This window comes from Ambystoma mexicanum, chromosome 10 (assembly GCF_040938575.1).
Source record: "Ambystoma mexicanum isolate Mex_15411 chromosome 10, UKY_AmexF1_1, whole genome shotgun sequence".
Lineage (NCBI taxonomy): Eukaryota > Metazoa > Chordata > Amphibia > Caudata > Ambystomatidae > Ambystoma > Ambystoma mexicanum.
In genome coordinates this window covers 1018654704-1018674256 of record NC_090932.1, presented here as the reverse complement: position 1 = coordinate 1018674256, position 19553 = coordinate 1018654704, and the positions used below count along the sequence as shown (strand labels likewise).

The window sequence follows — 19553 nt, the reverse complement described above, 5'->3', positions numbered from 1 at the left end:
AATAACAGATTTAATAGAATTATGTGAAAAACTAGCCTTTTACCTGTCTTTTGTTTTGTGTGATACTGAGAATTGTAGATAATAGGAAGGTTTAACCCCCCATACGAGGTGACAAAAGAATTTGTAGTATCCCTGATTTGTTTATATTCTTACCAGACACCATGCAGAAGTCAGAACTGTGAGTAACTTCAAGAGGGGACACCCAGGAAATATCTGGTATACGTTTGTTTTCTAGAATGGAGGTGGGCTTTGAAAGTATAGGTTTATGAACACTTTTGTTGGCCAAACTTGGAGAACCTTTTTTGTTGCAGCTTAGGGTTAGCCATGCGGCAAAAGGACTTTTAAGAATAGGGTTGAACTTTCTGTTGGCCATCCTCTTTAGACTTTGGTTACTAGATCACTGTACCCCTGGAGGTACAGCGACTAATAAGATGAGGTCGGGACGTTTTGTGTTCATCACTCCGAGGTACAGGGAGTACCTGGAAAAATCACTCCATGTTGTCCCATCCTAGACATTAGAGCAAGTGTTCCCTTGTGTTTTCTCGAATATTTCTCTAGTACCTATTGGAATTCATCCAACCAAGATCTTGTCATTTCAAGCTTAATAATGAACAGTGAAACTTGAATTGTGTTGTACATTGTGTCATTGCCCGACTTTCCATAGGCCTATGTGTCTAGAAGCCAGACCGAGGGGGATTTATCCCGTGACCATTCATGTTGCCATCTTGAATTGAAAAATTTTGATATGGACGATAGCTAAGACTAGGCCTGATTTGAAAAAGACACTTGTGTGTCGAAACACGTGTTATCAAAAGAGTGCAACCCATTAAACGCATATATTTTTCACTCATAATACAATGTGGCGCAGTTTCTAAAGTGTGGAGCCCTTTGTCTACTATGGGTCTAGAAGGAGCCATGTGTGCCCATGGTGCCAAAATGCCCTGTGTAACCTTTCAGAAGCACAAGAGAGTCTTCCGTTTCCCTATAGACCAGGCTGCCTATGCTGCGTATGCATCCACTCATGGATATATCAACAAAACGTAGACCACACTGAATTTACTCATGTGGGGTGGCACTATTTTAATGCATTTGATGAAATATGGTGTTTTTATTAATAACCACAAGAGTTGATTAACAAAAGCAGTGTCCACATTGTGCGCTCAACAGATGGCACTGATTCAAAGAAGCATTTTATAATGGCGCAATCCCATGGAAAAATGCTCTGTGGATCAGAGCCCAAACGTACTACCAAATGGACCAAGGCTCTGCAATTGCTCTCTGCTTCCTTACACGTTTCCGATATCACCCGTTATGAGGGTGTATAATGTCTATACATGATGAATGGGGTGTACAGTGATGATGGCCCGTGTGATGCCACAGGCGACATTCTGACTTTTCTGTTGCATTTCATTCCCACTCGTTTGCCTCTGCACGGTTATGTTGGTGAATATTATGAGGTGGCATAGTCTGATGCAATGCTGTGCCAAATGTTTAATGCACTAGGCTAATTTTTCAAATTATTAAAACCCCGTGCTGGAATGTATGCACAAAACTGTCCAAAGTAAGAGCCCTGAAGCTTTTGCCGCATTCCCAGTCTTCCTCATGAATCCAAATTTATGGGGTTGCCATGGTCCATTAGTTTGGGGCACAGCTGCCAAATGGTACTATGTTATCCAAGTCACCTTTATCCACTACTGTCTTTTTAGTCAACATACTTTGCATGCTGGGGCTTGTAGGTTCATTATGGTAAACGGTAAACTACAAGCGTTAGCATGCACATTTCTGTTGGGTTAAGAGCAAGGAGTAGATGTGATTATCTGATCATATGGGAACTATGGTGGAGCACGGTTGCAGATGCTTTTTACATACAAGTCTTCAGTAGAAAGGCAATTAGGAATTAAGCTTTCAAGGCGGTGAAGAGACTTTTTACATTTGTCATTTATATCACCTTGTTGTAACATTCCCGCAAACATTGTGTGGAGCCATACACAATACAAGGCCGGGTTATGTTACATGAAATACAGGATTAGTTTCTTGCAGCGTCGTTACAGCCATCTTGTTCAACGGATACACTTAAATCTGAGACTTCCCTCCCCCACAGATATCTACGGAAGTCTGCCCATATTTCCTTAGGACAGCATCTAGAAGGCAACAGTGTTATATACACCTCCTCCATTTTCGTTCACCCATAAAGACGGTCAAGAGACTTGACAAAATGATGCCTGTTCATTGGCTTTTGTGAAATTACTCAATCACTTTGGACTTCTCATTGGGCTGGGTGGTTCGTATCTCCAACGCACAGTCCCAATCAACACAGCATGTGCCATTCTCTGCAGGAGGTAAGTATTGAATGAGCATGTAGTGTAGACTACCATATAAATGGAGATATGGAGATCTGGTCTAGTAGCATAAAGTCTGACTGGGTAACCAGAATGTCAGACTTTAAATCCCTGCTTCCTGACATGAGCAAAAGTGTATCACCCTTAACACATCGCTTTGTCTTAGTGTGCCTTAGTTCCCTTGTGTGCCATTGGAAACATGCAATCCCTTGTAAAGATCTATGTTAAAACTGGACATTGTAAACATATTTAATTGCGGCGAGTAGAGGTGGAGCATGAGGATGGATGTAGGTGGGGCGGTGTTTGTGAATCCTGCACGCCCCTCGCTCCACTCCCAGTCCTGTTCCCCACATAGTTGGAAGAGTTTCCAGTATTCCCAGTCAAGTCCCTTTTGTCAGCAGAAACACATCCACACACTTAGTTAACAAATGCTTGCAGATGCTATGTCCCCTATGAAAATTTATGAGCAACCATATTTGCTCACATTGCTGTTCCCATCAGCACCATTCACAGCCATCGCTGGCGTAAGTAGAGTTGCTTTAGGACAACCATTGCACCTGTGATAGGCTGCACCTCGAGGGGAATAGCAGCCAATACTCTAGCTCGCTTACTCTGACAGCTGTGTTAATTTCTTGTGGTTTAAAACTTGAACTGACATTCGTATAAGGTCCTCGTTACTCCAACTCACTGTGCTAAACTTTCTCCTGCTCTCCTTTCAGCTGGTACAAAGATGGGGAGCTGCTAACTGAGTCCGTCCCTGGTAACCTCACTCTCAGAAGCCGTGACCTCATTATCATCGCCACTGAGGGGAACGAGGGGAGGTACACATGCCTCATCCGGCGCCAGACCGTGGTCCTCAAAGCCAATGCCTGGGAGATCAGGCTTCAGCCAGACAAAACAGACTGAGTCATGAATGAAGACCTGCATTCGACGGGGACATGCCCTGTGCACCAATGGGCTACTCTCTATCCAGCTTGCATCTGTCCAGGATCTTTTTCCCTAGAGCTCTATATTCGAGCTGGACTTAAAGTGGACAGATGGGAATGACTGTGGTAATGCTTATTTCATCAGGGAGTTGATGCCTTGGTTTCCGGAAAGTTTGTCCCTTCCTGTCGTCTATGGAACTGGACTCCAGGAATATTTAATTTGGAACCTCCACACTTACACACTGGTCACAACGGCCAATGAGTGACATGGGATCTTACGCATTTGTTTATCTTCTGGAAGGGGCTACCATGTCCTTTCTATACACTTGGTCCTCTTACGTTGCCCAGTTCACATTGTTCGCCTAGTCAAAATCTAATTATGTACCGACCTCTCTCCACTGTCTCCTAACTGCACCATGGGTGCAGTGGAGAGTCCAAAAGTCACAGCAAATATGCAGCCATCAGGGCTGGATGGCAACTCACTCACACTGCATGGTGATGGGTGGGAATGTTCCAACCATTGGGAATTCTTGTGGGGTAGCATTCCATTCATAGCTTGTATTAGCTTGAATGGGCCATTAGAGGGGAGGGCAGTGCTGAATTTGTAATGAAAAGTGCAAGGACCGCAAATATCTGTTAGGAGGATCTCTGGTATCACACAGTATGCTAACCAGAGCTACATACATGGCAACATGACCCATTCTAGTCGGGCGATGCTACTCCAGTCCTGGTTGTACCTTTGCATTCTGGGACTTGTAATTATGGGTTTATAATTGGGAAAATCTGGCACTACAAGTGGTCGAATGCAGAGTTTAAACCAGGTCTGGATTAGCACCCCCCAAATGCAATGGGGCATACTGGCATGTATGGCGGTGACACATTAAATTCACTTTTGGCTTGGAATCATGTGACGAGCACAAAGTACCCAGTAATCACTGTCCCTCTACCTCCCTTTTGACTTTCTCATGCAGTTAATCTAACTTGCCGGGCCACAGATACCTAAAGAAATACTTTTGACAACGAAGCCTCAGTCTCTTCAACGAAGTCTGACATGTATTTGACAGTGAATTCTTTAATACAAATTAAAAGCAAATCGTAAACAAAATCATTAGCCATGATTGACACATTACAGTAGAAAGTATATTATGGAGTGGCATTACACCTGCACGTATTTATACAGAAATATGATATCACACTCTGCATGCATTTAAACTACGATTTAAATGTAACAGTTTAGACCGTTGTTCCAAACATTTTGTGCTCAATCTCTTGTATTGAAATGTAAACTCAATCTGAAATGAGCCGAGTGAACTTTTTAAAGGCATTATAATAACCTTTTGTATAACATTGAGCGAAGCCATATTTAGCAGAGATTAATAGCCCACGTCAATGTGAAAGTAGAGATTATAATAGAAAATCAAATGTCCAAACCTTTACCAGTTAGTATTCAGCAGCAACGGTTGTGCACTGCTTTGATTGCTTCTCTCGAGCTGAACCTCTTAACCCCGAAGTGACAGCCGAGTGCAGGGAACAAAGAGTTTTGCAATATGTCATGTCTCTAGGCAATATTTAACCTCAAAGTGGGGGAGAAACTTAATTATACTTTCCACCAAAAGTGTAAAGCAAGGCCATGTTGGCGAGAGTGGTGATGTTTCTTTATTGCCAGCACATATCTCCTGCTTTTACATCTGGCAAGACAACAACCAGGTTTCTTGTCCTACTTCAGTTACCATCACAATGGCAAGGGATTGCACCAGTGGTTTGTGATGTTACTTTTTTCCTCTTCTCAAAAAACAATCCGCCTTTTACATTGCAATGGGCAGATGGAATGTGCACTTACATGCTCCTCGTCAACATTGTAATATTAGCAAATAACTGAATGGACCCTTCATTGGCAGGTGTGAGAAACCTAAGGGTATTCTCCCAGTAAAACCTTGAGGATTCCTTATTGAGGTCGCCAGGACACGGCCATCGCTGTTGGATCCAGTTCCTGGGGGTGAACCAGTGGGGGAGGATCACCTGGGTAGGGGAACCCGGGGTTATGCTTGGGGGAATTCCCCAGGTGAGATGCGGTATTGTGCCAGAGAAGGAGAGAAGGGCGAGATATCGGAGGCTTTTATCTGATGTATTGCATCTGCCTCCCTTCCTCCTGTTAGATCTCTCCGGCCCAGATCCAACAACCCCTCCGTACATATTCAATCCTCTAAGGTCCCAAACCCAGTTACACCCAAAAAGCATAACTCCCAGGCTCCTTGTTTCACCAGTTTCCATTCAAATACTCCCGATCCTTCTTTCTGTTCCTCCAATTATCATTTTCCGTATTCCCAACCTAATCAGACAAAACACTACGATTCCCACAAACCCCTTTGTTCATGTCACAACCCCAGCTATTCCTGCTTACCCTGCAAACCGTACCAATCCCGTCCCTCTTGATTGTCAGCTTCCAAAATCCCAATTTACTATGACAACACTACTGTTCCCACAATCCCCTATGTTCTGTGCTTCATCCCGGTCATTCTCGTCCATTACACAAACCTTCCTTATCCTGTCCCGTAGGATACTCTGACACTCCAACCCCCCAGTCCCTTTCCCGATACAAATACGTTTTCCTACCCAATACAATGGACTGATGGAAAACATGTTTACCTGACATGACCCAATCCGAGGGCAAGGCAAAGTCAGGCAATTGAGTCAACTCACACACACACCTGACAACCCTTCCTTTTCGCCACAGGGATAAAAGGTGGAGCGGGAGAGTGCAGTACGAGCAAGGCAAGAACGGTAGACAGCACAACGCCCTTTTAGTCCCTGACCTGCGGAACCTTCGTGGAAGAGAGCCCAAGACCGTGAACAATAGCACAAGTGTCCTGCAGCAGATGTCAATGGTACACAGGGCAAGCTTATGCCGATAATCAGGAGTGAGGGAAGCTCCCACGCCCGTGGTATCGGTCCTTAACTCCAAAAAAGCCAAAAGTGAAGTGGTTCATCACAGCCGGTGAGTTGAGGGGGTTCAATAAGAACCGGGCTGTGTTGAGTGAGAGAATCGCAAGTTTGAAGCAAGTTCAAGGAACTGTGAATGAACTGTCAAAGTGTTATGGGGAGACCATGCAGCGGGAAACCGGCACCACATGGGTGCTAACTTGAGAGACTCTGGTCGAGCCCCATATGAGAAAAACTATAGATACCAGAAGGCCATAGGAGAGCCAGTGGAATAGGTCAAAGTGGACATACAGAGGCTCAAGCAAAATCCCTGTACAATCGAAAGACTTTGATCTATGAGCACTGTAAAAGCAAGGGAAGTGTATACCTCAAACTTTGAACTGTGTAAAAAGAGAACATTTGAAGTAAAGAAGGGTCAGCACCCGGAAGAGCGGGTCCCGGGGGGGGTACGGTGGGAGGAGGTTCAGGGGGAGGCAGTGAGCCACTATCACCCTCATCAAGTGCCACAGTAAACCTGGAGAAGGGAGGCTAAGAATCAAGAGGGGTCGGAGCCTGGCAGCGGGGATCCACTGGTGAAAAGGTGGTACCCCTTGGATGAGAAAAGTGAAAATAGAAGCTAAGAAACAGCAAGAGTGAACCCGAAGGAAGAAGCCAGAGGTGAAGCTATCATCCAAAGACTAGCAGTCAAAATGGGGTCTGAGCGCAGCAGAGGGAGATCCAGGGGTGAAGCCATCACCCAAGTACCGCCAGTCAAGAGGGATCTGAGCCCGACGGAGGGAGATCCAGGGGTGAAGCGATAATCCAGAATTTAAGTAAGAAAAGAACTGCTAGAGAAATTGAGAAGGGTCAGGACCCAGAAGAGGGGGACCTAGGGGTGAGACCATCACCCTACGTGAACTGTGGATTACAATTGAGAAGGGTCAGCGCCCCAGAAGAGGGTGAACCGGGGGGAACCCATCACCCAGCAAACATGAAGAACAAACTTTCATTTGTTCAATAAACTTTTGTTTTTGTTATTTGAACACATCAGGCCCCGAAGGCAAGAGACTTTCTAAGGAAACGAGACTTGGCCATTGATGATCCTGAGAACTGCCACTGGAACTGTCGTCTCGAGTTGGAGATGCCCGAGAATGTACTGTGCTCCAAGCTCCCATTTTACCGCATACTCAAAACGTTGGGAAGGGAGACCCAAGCTACCGCAACCTGACATATTATTTAAGAACACTTCTTTCTTTACTTGAGAAATATCCCACACCCTTTTTTGTATTAGTTGTGAGGTTGGTAATAGGCTTCTTAGTATAGGCCTTTCTTATTTTGACAACGCCACTAGGACGGTCTTATTTTTCCATCTGATGGTCGACGCTTGCTCCCAACTTAGATTTAGGTTTAGAATAGGCGATTTTCCACGCCGCATACATAATTCATTGGCCAATGAACACCCTTGAACTGTGATCACTTGTGTCTGTCTTGCTTGTCACCATGAGTTTCTCACACAGGGCACTGTATGGAACCCACTATCTCAATTCGAAACTGCCAGTACGAGTGTGTTATTCCAGTGGCAATGCAATCATATTGTAGACACATGCATAATAAACATGCACTTGGCAGTGCTGGCATGTATTGTGGATGCTGGCGTCATTATGTTTTTAGACTGGCCATGTGTCAAGTCAAGATCTTGACCATAGATGACACTGAGAATGGATTAGGAACAGGAAATCTGTTAAGTGAAGTTCCAGTTTCAGGTATAGATTTAGTGAACATCAGGTATATTACAGAGCCCATAGAGCCTTCTAACGGGGCAGGCAAAGCAGTGTAAACACAAAAATCTAGCCAATTACATAGTAAAGCAAGCATAAATTGTATTGTGTGTTTTGAGGTTCGATGGCAGAATTGGTTTTTGATGTTTAATGAAAGTCCTCATTTCCTAGAGCTATTACTACCTAATAGTATGCCAATTTTATGATAAAACAGTGCAGAGAGGCAAGGACTCCATGCTAAATTCTACATCCAATCTCAAGGTCAAATGGTTATTTATAAAGCACTTTTGGCAAAGCGCTGTACATAGAACATAGTTATCAAAATTATAAATTTCAAAAGAAGCCTTCTGGTTTCTGTCAAGTAACCTGACCTTTGCACTGCCTGACCTCTCCTCTAAACTTGTGTGTAAATTAACACAGGAAAATAATAAAGCTGCTGCACAAGATTTTCATGCGTAAAAAGACCTAGTATGCACCTTATCTAAAGGCCTGCTGCTGGCAGTATTTAGCAATGCAAAATCTACACTGTCTTTATTTTATTTTATTTCTTTACTGCTATTTACTTTATTTCATACTTTTACCATCAATCACATTATCAAAACAATACAAAACTTTCCACAAGTCATCATATCATTTTTTTTTTATAAATCTAATAAAAGAATCCTTTTTCTCTTAATCTATAAAACAATAAATTATCATTACTTTCCCATATTAATCCATCTCAACTTATCTTTCAATGTGTTTTGCAAACACTTCATTCAAATATTTGGTTAGAGCAAATGTTATTTTAAAATCATCACCCCCACATATATACTTCCACCATTCGTCAGCACTGAGTGATGGTTTTTCTTGTATAAATTTACCTATATAAGTTGTTCTAGGTTCTCAACACTGGGAAAAATAATGTTAGGTGCTGCAAGGTCTCCATCGTATTTTTACACAATCGGCACACTTCACCTGTAAAACCCCCTTGATTTAGAGATATTAAAACCTCTTTCGTGTGCACTGTATTGATTTGAAATCTCAAAAACAGTTCCTGATGTTGTGGGCTGGGGAATTTGGCCAGGTATTATGGGAGCACATTAAAAAATGTGATGTAATTATTTTAATGTGCAAATAATTTAATTTAAACTCCTTATTCCTGGTCTATGTTTCTATCCAGTCTTTAAACCACATTTATTTTTATTTTTTTTACAGAGGCAGGGTTGGTTTTTAACAAATGTTCGGTTGAAGCCATACTTCTTAGTATCTCTCTGCACTGTTCCACCCACGTTTTCAGTAATCCATGATAGCTACAGCCTTTATTTCCTGCCCTTCAGGACAGACAATTGGGGCAGGGATCGTCATCCACGTTTAATTTGTGGAACAGCGTTAGGGATTTCCAAGTCACCATAGCATGGATTGAAAGAATCCCAATTCATTTTTTATGATTGAAATTGGGATGCAATTTGGCAAACACAAGATTATTCTCCAAAACACCACAAGTTTCCCATGGTAGGCACAAGGAGGACTCAGGCCCATATGACAGAACTGGGATCACCTTCTGCTTAAAAGAGGTCAATACTGGGATTCATGAATATTTCCCAAATGTTTTCTGTATCGTGACTCCTTGGGCCACCAAGATCTTGGCTTTCGCTTTTAGCTCGGTGGTCCACATGGAGTCATTCACACTTGAATTCACACACATTCTCAGATATCTTACTGCTTCTACTGGTCTTACCAATTCTTATCCTATTAACCGCCAGAAGGAACTTTATTTTGCTTCCTGTTAACTTCTACAACACCAGAATCTCAGATTTCGTTAAATTTATTTTTAACCCATTGAGTACTACGTAGTCCTGCAATTTCCTCTGAAGTCCAATGGGGGTTTGGTCAAGAATGACCAAATCATCCGCATACATCATCCATCCCAGCAGGATACCATTTATCCTTGACAGGAATGTGTTGGACAAGTTCATGACATCTTTCAAATCTGAGATAAATAGGTTGAACAAAGCAGGGGCCAAAGGGCAACCCTGATTTAGCCCTCTGTAGGTGTTTCGACAGGAGGTCAGAATTGTTCAGGCTCACCTAAACTGAGGTTTCCCCATATAGTGCCTTAAATCGCCAGAACCAGGTCTCTTGGGCAGTTCCACATGAGGAGCTTTCTGCATAACAAATCTTGGTTTATGCTATCAAAGATTTGCTCCAGGTCTATGAAGGCTAGGCATAGCCTGTTTTTTTCTCTTTATTGCTCGAATTTTCAATAAATGTATCAAGAACAAATTTAGATTACACACAACCTCCTTTACAAACACCATTTGATTACAGTCATAATGCTCTGACCTCATCACCCATTCTTCCTGTTTCACCAATATCATTGAAGCAAATATTTTTCTCAAAACATCAAGAAGATCAATAAGGCAGTAATTTTTGGGGTCTGCCCTATTGCCCTTCTTGAAGATCGGGACCAATATGGCCAATTTACATGATGGTGGAACTTCCTTTGCCTTCAAAACCATACTGAACAAAATTCTGCCCATTCCTCTGGGGGCCACCCTCAAAATACTGTTTGTCAGTCTGTCTGGTCCCGGGGCATGGGAGCTACTGGCTTTCCTAATCAAGACCACCATTTCATCTTTATCGAAAGGAATTACCCACTTGTTTTGATCCTTAAGAGGTGGGTCCAATTTGTTAGATTCTGGGGCCGTAAAGAACCTTCCATAATGTTGGGCACATTTATATCCGGCAACGGATTGCTCTTTAGAGCTGGTTGGAAGTTCCCTGTATTATTTAAAACCTGTCACAAACTCCTAATGTTATTGGCGTAGAGCATTCTAAGCATGTATTCCACATCATGTTGGAGGATGATGCTCCTATGCGAGATTAACCAGTTCTTATACTGCTGCCTCTGTTTTTTTACAACGTGCAGCTCTAACCCGAACCCGGGAGATTTCGCATTTTCCTTATGTAACTTTTTCTTCTGGCATGAATGTCTTTATCATATGTATGTTTTAAATTGAAACGCGGTTTGCCCCAGCTTGTTTTGAGTTCAATAAAATCGAATAATAGGGACGTATAATCAATACCAATGGAATGCAGCCTCAACAGGGACAGGTATTTTTCTGTCATTAGAGGCACATCTGCTGGGTATAATCGCAACCTATTGTGGCCGGTTTCTACCTCAACCTTAGCTGCCCACCACCTTTGATTCCTCTCAGTGGGAAGATACCACAACATTTTCAATAAATCATGGTCACTATTAGGTGTTGGAATTACCTCTAAGGATCCTACTAGGTGAGCAGCATTTTGTGAGACAAAGAAATTATCCAGGGTGGAATTCTAAAATCCTCTGTGACATGTGGGCGCACCAGGTATGTCCCCTGTTGTATGACCATTTAACATTTGGAAGTTTCGCTCTTAAAACTCCCAACCCAAACTGCTGCTCTGCCTTTCGTCCCCTGCAGCTGACTCCAAACATTCATACATTCTCTCGGCTCAATTACCGGGCAGTCTATGTTCAGATCAGCACACAGTATAATCCATGGGTCTGGCAATGAGACATTAAAGTCATCAATCAAGGACATCACACAGTCTACAAAAGCTAGTAGTTTCCCATACCATAGGATTCCAATATAGACTGATGATAAGCAACAAGTTTTCCCTAGCTCTCTTTGTCGTTCCCAATTCAATTACCAGTGTTTGAAAGTATGGGTTGGGGTTACTCTCTTCTAAAACCTTCAGACCAATTCCATTCTTAATAATAGTTAATAGGCCTGGCAACTGCCTTCCCTTCAAAACTTTAGCACAATTCAGGTATAGGCTGAAACCGTCTAAGACCGGTGTGTTAATCAACCATGTCTCCTGGCGGCATAAGATATCAAATTTACCAACAGCACAATTGACATAATTAAACAGATGAAAACAAAAACTGGTATTCCAAGAGCCCGACGAGAGATACATTCAGCTGGGGCTGGCTCTTGGCATTACTGCTTTTTATGTGCACCTGCCAACCAATCCCAAGAGTCAACCTTCCCCAAGTTTGATTTATCATTTCTTTTTTCTACAATCGTTCTTTCATAATTATTTATAGCACTGAATGTTATATTTATGGGATTCCTATTCTCATCCATCTTCAATGATCCTTCCATGGATATGTTCTTGAACAAGACAGGGTGAAAATAAGATGCATCCCTTCGAGGCCTTGACTGTACACCCCCAACCCTTTTGGCTCTGGTTCCTTTTTACGAACCCCGGCCCTATTTTTTTTTTTTTTTTTACAGACAAAAGGGGCTTGTCATTATTCTCCAAGATGGAAACACTCAACGTATGTAAAGACACTGCAGCGTTTAATAGCAAATTGCACATTAAAGTTGAACCTACATGCAACCGAACCCGATCATGTTGCTTTTCGTTTTAGAAAATTCAACTACCGGAATATCTACAGATTCAATAGCTCTTAGCTTTGGTAAATGATGTAGGAGACGCAACACATTGTTACAATTCAATATCAAACCATCCTCCATGGATAATATTCTTTCCAATATTATGGTGGTTTCCTTGGATTTCCCTCTGTCAGCTGGAAACATTTAAGTTCTCGTTTTTGTTTCCAACCAGTTTACTGGTCGACCGCTCGTTCTCAGCCCTACCACAGTCAAAGTTGCAAGACTATTGTGTATCTTTATTGGAAATAGGTTGAGGCAACTTATCCACTCTTGCTGTTAGCCGGTCAACTGTTCTAGAAGCATTTTCAGCCCAAAAGCGCTTTTCAGCCAGAGCCAAAAACACTGCACCTTGGACCAGCCTATTTTGACTTTTCCCGCCTTCCTTGACAAATTGTCTACTGGTTTGGTACATCCTTATGGGAGAGCTTACAATATGACTAGGAGATAGCTGCTGTGCCTCAATATCCTCTAGTTCCTCTTCCTCATAGACAGAGATATTTATTAAATCGTTTCCAAGTGAGGTACACCGTACAGTCCCAATTTCCTCTTGTATAGGAGGATTAGCATTGTGATTTTGATCTGGGCATTTTGTTCCGTTTTTCCTCTTTCACTTCTCCTGGGCTATGACTGGATCAGGTGAACAAGTTCTCAAATTATGCAGACATTTTCTGGAGTCATTTGATTTGATATTTTTCGTGAGTGGCATATTTCTTTACCTTTTTTTGTGCTGGGTGTAAAACAGTGAAACAGTACAGTTCTCTTGGGGGGGCTTAGATGTATTAGACCATCCATCATCAATTACTTAAATGTCTTCATCCCCTGGCAAAACAACATTTACATTGACTTGGTTAGGCATAATTTCATTCACACATATTCCTCCTGCTTCCACCCTCAGTCATCACGTTCCTCACATCGGGATTCAGAGGCAATTTATCCAGGACAAAAACTCCCAAATCTTCCCCACATTAGGTTCTATTGTTACCATTCATTGCCGCCTTGTCTGTACTCCTTAGTACAGTCTGAGGATCTGTATCAGACATAGATAAATTTTGCTCCCGAGTAGCTGCACTGGGGGGGTTATTTCTTCCTTGCTAGGCTTCAACAACCTCAGCGTTTCTCTTGTTATGCAAGTTAGCAATTTTTTGTCCTCCTGCGTCTCCCATAGGAGATCCAACAGTTGATTGTGAGTCTGGGACTCCGATTCATTCCCACACTCCAATCTACTTTGCATTGATGTTATATACGATTCAATATAAATCAACTTCACAAAGTGCATCATGGCTGTCAGAGTAACCTGATCATCATAGCTGTCATTAATTGAATCAAAGTTTTAAGAACAGAGCCAACACTACTGTTAAAGCGGACATCAAGCTTGCTTGAGCTTGTAAGGCTGTAGGCTTCTCGCAGATATTAACACTACTGTTGCTTTGTAGCATGCAAGATCTTGTTTTTGGTAATTTATTTGAGGTGTAGGAGGACTGGGATGATGAAGATCCTGTATCCGAGGAGGTGACTATCCTGTTTGAACCATCACAATCCAGATGTGCCAACATTCTCGGAGAGCCCATAGAGCCTTCTAACGGGGCAGGCAAAGCAGTGTTAACCGCTGGCGGTGCAATCAACTCAGACGAATCGGCTCTCCGACGCTTCTTTGATGGAAAACTAAGGCTCTCTTTCTCATTCTCTACAGTCGTTTGGTCATTTGAGCCAGATTTCATTTAAGCAGCAACTCTGCTATTTTTCAACTTCATTGAAATGTCTGCTATATCACGAGATAGCCTTGCAGTCAAACTGGACTTCCAAGGCATTTCATCTGCCATAACAGGTTTCACCATGCATTGGGGTACCAGTTGAGATGGCTTCATAAATCCAGATGAGATAATCGGTTAAAGTTGCCAGTTTGTGTTGTGCCAAATGAATCCAATGTTGGCACCGTTCTCATGCGAAATTTCAATGGAAACTCAACCTTGCTAATGTTGCTAGTATTGCTTTCCAGGACAGTTTCTATGTTTGTGGGTATTAATCGCGAGGCTGCCACCCTCAAGGTGGCCGCAACCACGGCCAATAAGTCGCTATCCATTGGTTCTGTCCAATAAGGCCCCCCTATGGCTTCAGTCAAGGGGAAGCTTAATAACACCCCAGGAACTGCTTGTTAGACAAGATTATAAATCTTCCTGACCTGTGTCAACCCCAGATCTTTTTGATTTTACTGGTGGATTATTTTTCTTTATACTTCTGTCAGTGGGAACATTTTCCCATACTCACAGAATCATTTACTCTTTTTATGGGTGTTATTTTTTAAGACTGTCTTTGGATCCCTTTTACATGTTATTTGGTGAAACCAGCACACCCCACCTTATGTGGAGTGCTGGGGAGATACAATGTATCCCCTTTCACACTAAAACTGTAACAATTCTGTTACAGGGACAAGCTTACCTTTAATGGCTGGTGGCAGTGAACCTTTTTATTAATTCAGTGCACCTTTACCACAGGCTGTTTGCACAGACCCGGTAAAGGCACCCATGAGTGTTAATTTTACCAAAATGGCCCCCGTCTTGTTGCTCACAATTTTAGTGTTCCTTGCCCTTGTTCCTTCCCCTGACGTTCAGGGCGGTAGTCGGTAGTCCGTGGAATCCCCGCCCAGGCTCCAGAGTGTCTGTGAAGGCAAGAAGCAAGGGAGGAGTCCAAAACTCTTGCAGCCAGAGTGCCAGATTCCAGCTCAAACTGAAAGGGAGGCTGGCTGTTCTGAAAGGATTGCCAACACCCCAAATTTGGATGTTGCAAGGCTGTTTGATTGGCTGAGTTTCTGCATAAGAGTCCGATCCTGGAAGCTGAAAAGCTAGTCGACCACTGGAACCAAACTGAAGAGGATGATGAAGGAAAAGTGGCTGAGACGATTTCCAACGACCAGAGAGCCTGCTGTGTAACCAGAGCCTGCTGTAGCCCTTCCTTCCAATCGACCTAGGGATCCCGAGACTGACAGCCCGAACCGGAGCCTGTTGAGGCCCACTAGAATCAAGGAGACCTGCATTTTGAGCCATCCCACGCCGTGCTGCGACCTTGCGGGGCAGCAATACCCCAATACCCTGGGACCTCAAGCCATTGTGCGGTGCACAGTCTTCTGAATTCCGAATCTCGCTGAAACATCATGGGCATACGGCTGGATCTCCAGAGGCACGATTCCAGTCCAAAAAGTCCCCTCACCAGAGCCGCATCCAGCCATGAGGAAAACCTTGCGTAGGGCCTTCCCCGTTGATCCCTGCTGCAAAGTCCCTTGCAAGGTCCTGTTTTCAGTCACCATGACAAGGAATCCACTGACCGTTTTTTTGACTGCAGATCCTGAAGTCCTCCTGCTGCAAAATCTTCTTCTGTGCAGAGGTACTGTGCTGGCTTGGGTATAGTCTCTTGTGATTCCGGTGTAGTTTTGGGGTGTTTTCTGTGATTGGGAGGCCTCTCATCCAGTTCACCCAGGCTCAAAGCTGGAATCCTCTTAAAGTGTCTTCTGTGAATCCCCTGGACCCTCAACTAACTCTAAAGTCAAATACTCACCTGTTTCAACAGTCTTCCTTAGGAACTCTTACTTTTGCTACTTAAGAACCTATCCTGACCTACTTGTTGGACACTAGTCCCTAGTGACCCCCCCCCGCCCCCTCTGCCACCAAGAACACGCATGCTCCAAGAATAAGGGAAATACTTTTAAAGGATTGGGCCTTTTGCCTAGAAAAGAGAATAAGTGTTTAAAAGTGACTTACTTGTAAAAGAGTTGGTTGGCAACTGTAACTCAGAGTGAACAGTTACAAAGGTTATTACTAACCTTATAAATATTCTGCCAATCTAAAAAGTATATATCAGGTTGTTTTACTTGCCTTAGAAACGTTCTGCCATTTTGAAAAGTAGATATAAGGTAATTTTACTCACCTGTGAATTGGTTAGGCCTCTTCACCAAAAGTAATGCTGTTGGCTTCACTTTTATTTATTTTATTTTATTTGTATGTTTATAGAGCGCCAAAGCCCTCAGGCATCAGGGTGCTGACATATGACATACTCTTAACAATACACAACACAGACATTAAAGTGGACGAACCACACAAACAGTACAATAATAACAATGATTAAATTAAGAGGGCACATTCGCTAAAACTAAAGAAACCAGGGCAACATCAAGGCCATCAAAGACCATGCGCTGTAGGGCAAAAATCCAACATAAATCTATCAATTCAGTAAGATTCCCAGTTTAGTTCGGGAAAACGTGAGCTGTGCTAATGAAAGTCTGTTCATAAATTGGAGGTAAATTGCTGGAGCAGCATCCCACGATAATGCAATCTGTATTATCACTATGACACCACTTTTCAATCTGGGTTCTAAGGAAAACCTTTAGGTCTTGAGTTCGTACACAGTTGGGGCCTAATCTGGCATTAAGCCAGGCCAAAATTTTGTTATACAATGCCTCCCTGGATTCGAAATAGTTTGGCTTATCGGCAATAGTAATAATAAAGTTTCTGGTTTTAAGGGCAAATCTCCTTAGACTGGGATCCACGATATTGGCCTTTTCTGTTTTTCTTTGCCGTATATCCTTGCGAGGATATACAGCAACTTAACTATTTCTTTCAGAAAAATTGTGTTTAAGTTTCGCAACTAGGTCTTTCTTCCCCTGACTTGCTGTTAGCCTGTCCAGAATAAGTCTGCATTAGGTTTTACCTACCTAGAATAACTTTGAGTCAATCATAAAGTTTAATACTGGGTTTTACATTCCCTGGTCTGTTTTAGACAGACACAAAAATAAATCTTAGGTGTATACCTGCCTTTAAGTCGCTTAAAGCTCCTGTAAAAAAGTGTATAGGTTTCACTTACCTTGAGTATAACTGTTATCCTAAAATAAATTAGTTATTGCTTCCCTTAGTCTTTGAACTGAAAAGCAACTGTAATTGAATATTACACTCAAGGTCCAACTCCCCTAGAATAACGGTTATCCTTAAATCAGAGTTATAGTTTTATACTGTTCCTAGTATCTGTGTTTCACTAGATCAGAAAAGTATATTGTCCAATTGATATGACTATGTGATTTCTTGCTGAGCGGCATGGTACAACTGATGGGGTCTACTATCCTGGTATTATTAAAAGTAATCTAAAAATAACTATTGGTTTTGACTTCTGTAGAACTACTGTTAGGTGTTACAAATTGGGTTATATGATTTGGTATGTGCACCTTCAAGCATAGTGTGTTTTTGTAATTGTGGTTATATATAATGTGATAAGTACTCATTTCCCCCCAAGATTTATCTGGACATACTTTTATTTAAATAAAACATTTATTTTTACAATACATAGGGCCTCATTATAAGTATGGCGGTAAGGCAACAACGGCGCCGGTAGTGCTACCGCACGGTTGCTATCGTACCGCCATACTACGAGTTGTGCTCGCAGGTCTCACTCTGCCCGCCAGGTCGGACCTGGCGGGCAGTGCGGCACCCGCGAGCACAACTCGAGGATGCACCGGCACTGTTATAAACAGTGCCGGTGCATCCAAGCTCCCCATTCCCATTCAGCCCTATAGGGACGAATGGGGATGGTGAGTCCCTTATTACCGGCACCCGGAATGGGCAATTACTGGGTCCACCAAACTCGGCATGACCCGGTAATTGCCCATTCGCGGGTGGCAGATTTTTTTGCAAGTTTGAAGGTAGCCTGCCTGGATTCCAGGCATGGCTACCTCCAAACTTGTAATGAGGCCCAAAGTATTTCAGTTTTTCTTTGAACCATTTGGATTACAATGTCATTTGTACTGATTCTACAGCCCACTCTCCCTCCTAACATAACTGGCTGCTCTGTCTACGCTACCCTGAACTCGGGTTGTACAGCTTTTTACCAAGAGTGGAGTCCTGTACTGCCTCAGTTGAATGGTTTTATGCTAAGCTCTTAGTTGGACTTCAGAATAACTGTCCTAACACTGCTATTGGTAAACTAACCTCCAAAGATAAACCAAATAAGGGAGGCATGTAGCCCCCATCTACCCCTGCAAAGTCACAGAAGCATGCTGGGGAAAACGGGAAACACTGCATCTTCTGACAGTCTTTATGGAGGGATTCCTCCTCTGGTTAGTTGGTAGAAAACAAATACTGCACAACGTTCACCTCCACACGGGAAACAATCCTGCTGCACTCCGACTCCTCCTCTGGCCAGTTGGTAGAAGAAAAATAAAAACTGCACAACCTTCACCTCCACACTGGAAACGCTCCCGCTGCACTTCGCACACTAAACCCACAATTTAAATGGCCATACAATTGGCTTCAATATGAGTTTGCTGGTAATTTGGCGGATTACCACCAAGCTCTTTACTGTTACTGCCACTTGATCCCATCGGGTTACCAAAGGATTACAAGTGGTGGTAGTGTAGCGTTAGTCCTCATTTTTCATAGTCCGAAGGACTCCACAGGATTTTGTCCGAATTACAGCCCGTGGTAATTCCAATAATATTTGGGCTTGAAGTGGCAGATTTACCCCATCATCATTCTGGAAAGAAAATCATCAATTTCAAGGCCAACCCTGTAGTTTGGCAGTGCAGTAAAACTGGCAGTTAATTCCTTTAACATCAAAAAGGAATGGCTCCATAAGCTATGGGGGATATTGGCAATGGAATGGGTCACCTACAGAGTGCAAGGCGATGCCGGACAATTTAGACATGACTGGGGACTGATTTTAGAATACTGTAAAAATGAGACTATCTGCAGCAATGGTGTCCACAGAACATACGAATACCGGACATAATGTAAGAGACAAGCAGCCGCCATGAGGAGTCGAGGACTCATCATCTCTAAAAGAAGGAAAGGTGCGGTGGGGGAGGAAGTGGTGGGGAGGGGGAATGGGTGCGTTTGTTATCAATGAAATGCCAATAAAAATACATTTTTCTAAAAATGTGACTGCAACGAATAAACACCCATTTCTCCACACTACCGAACTTGTAATGAGACCTAATGTCCTCAATCCATGTCAGGCTCTACTATCATACTACCAAGCTCTGCTTTTCTTTCCATCATTTGTTAATTGTTGCATAAAAGTTCACAAAACACGTTAACTTAAAAAAAGTCTGAAGTAATTGTTTATTTGTAAAGCGCTTATACACAAGTGAAGTGCTTTAAAGTGCTTGGCATCTATGGAATACAGCCTGGT

At 42.8% G+C, this 19553-nt stretch overlaps 1 protein-coding gene and 1 long non-coding RNA gene across 2 annotated transcripts in view; one reads left to right on the top strand and one right to left on the bottom strand.

Annotated features, from left to right (window-relative positions):
* Positions 1-19409, top strand: part of LOC138491944 (matrix metalloproteinase-23-like) — a 214425-nt gene extending 195016 nt beyond the window's left edge. Inside the window, exon 8 of the mRNA XM_069618826.1 lies at positions 3059-19409. Within this exon, the coding sequence (XP_069474927.1) occupies positions 3059-3245 (187 nt within the window). The 3' untranslated portion in view covers positions 3246-19409. The remainder of the gene's footprint in view (positions 1-3058) is intronic.
* LOC138491945 (uncharacterized) overlaps positions 1-19553 on the bottom strand; it is a 120821-nt gene that overhangs the window by 45889 nt on the left and 55379 nt on the right. The window lies entirely within an intron of this gene.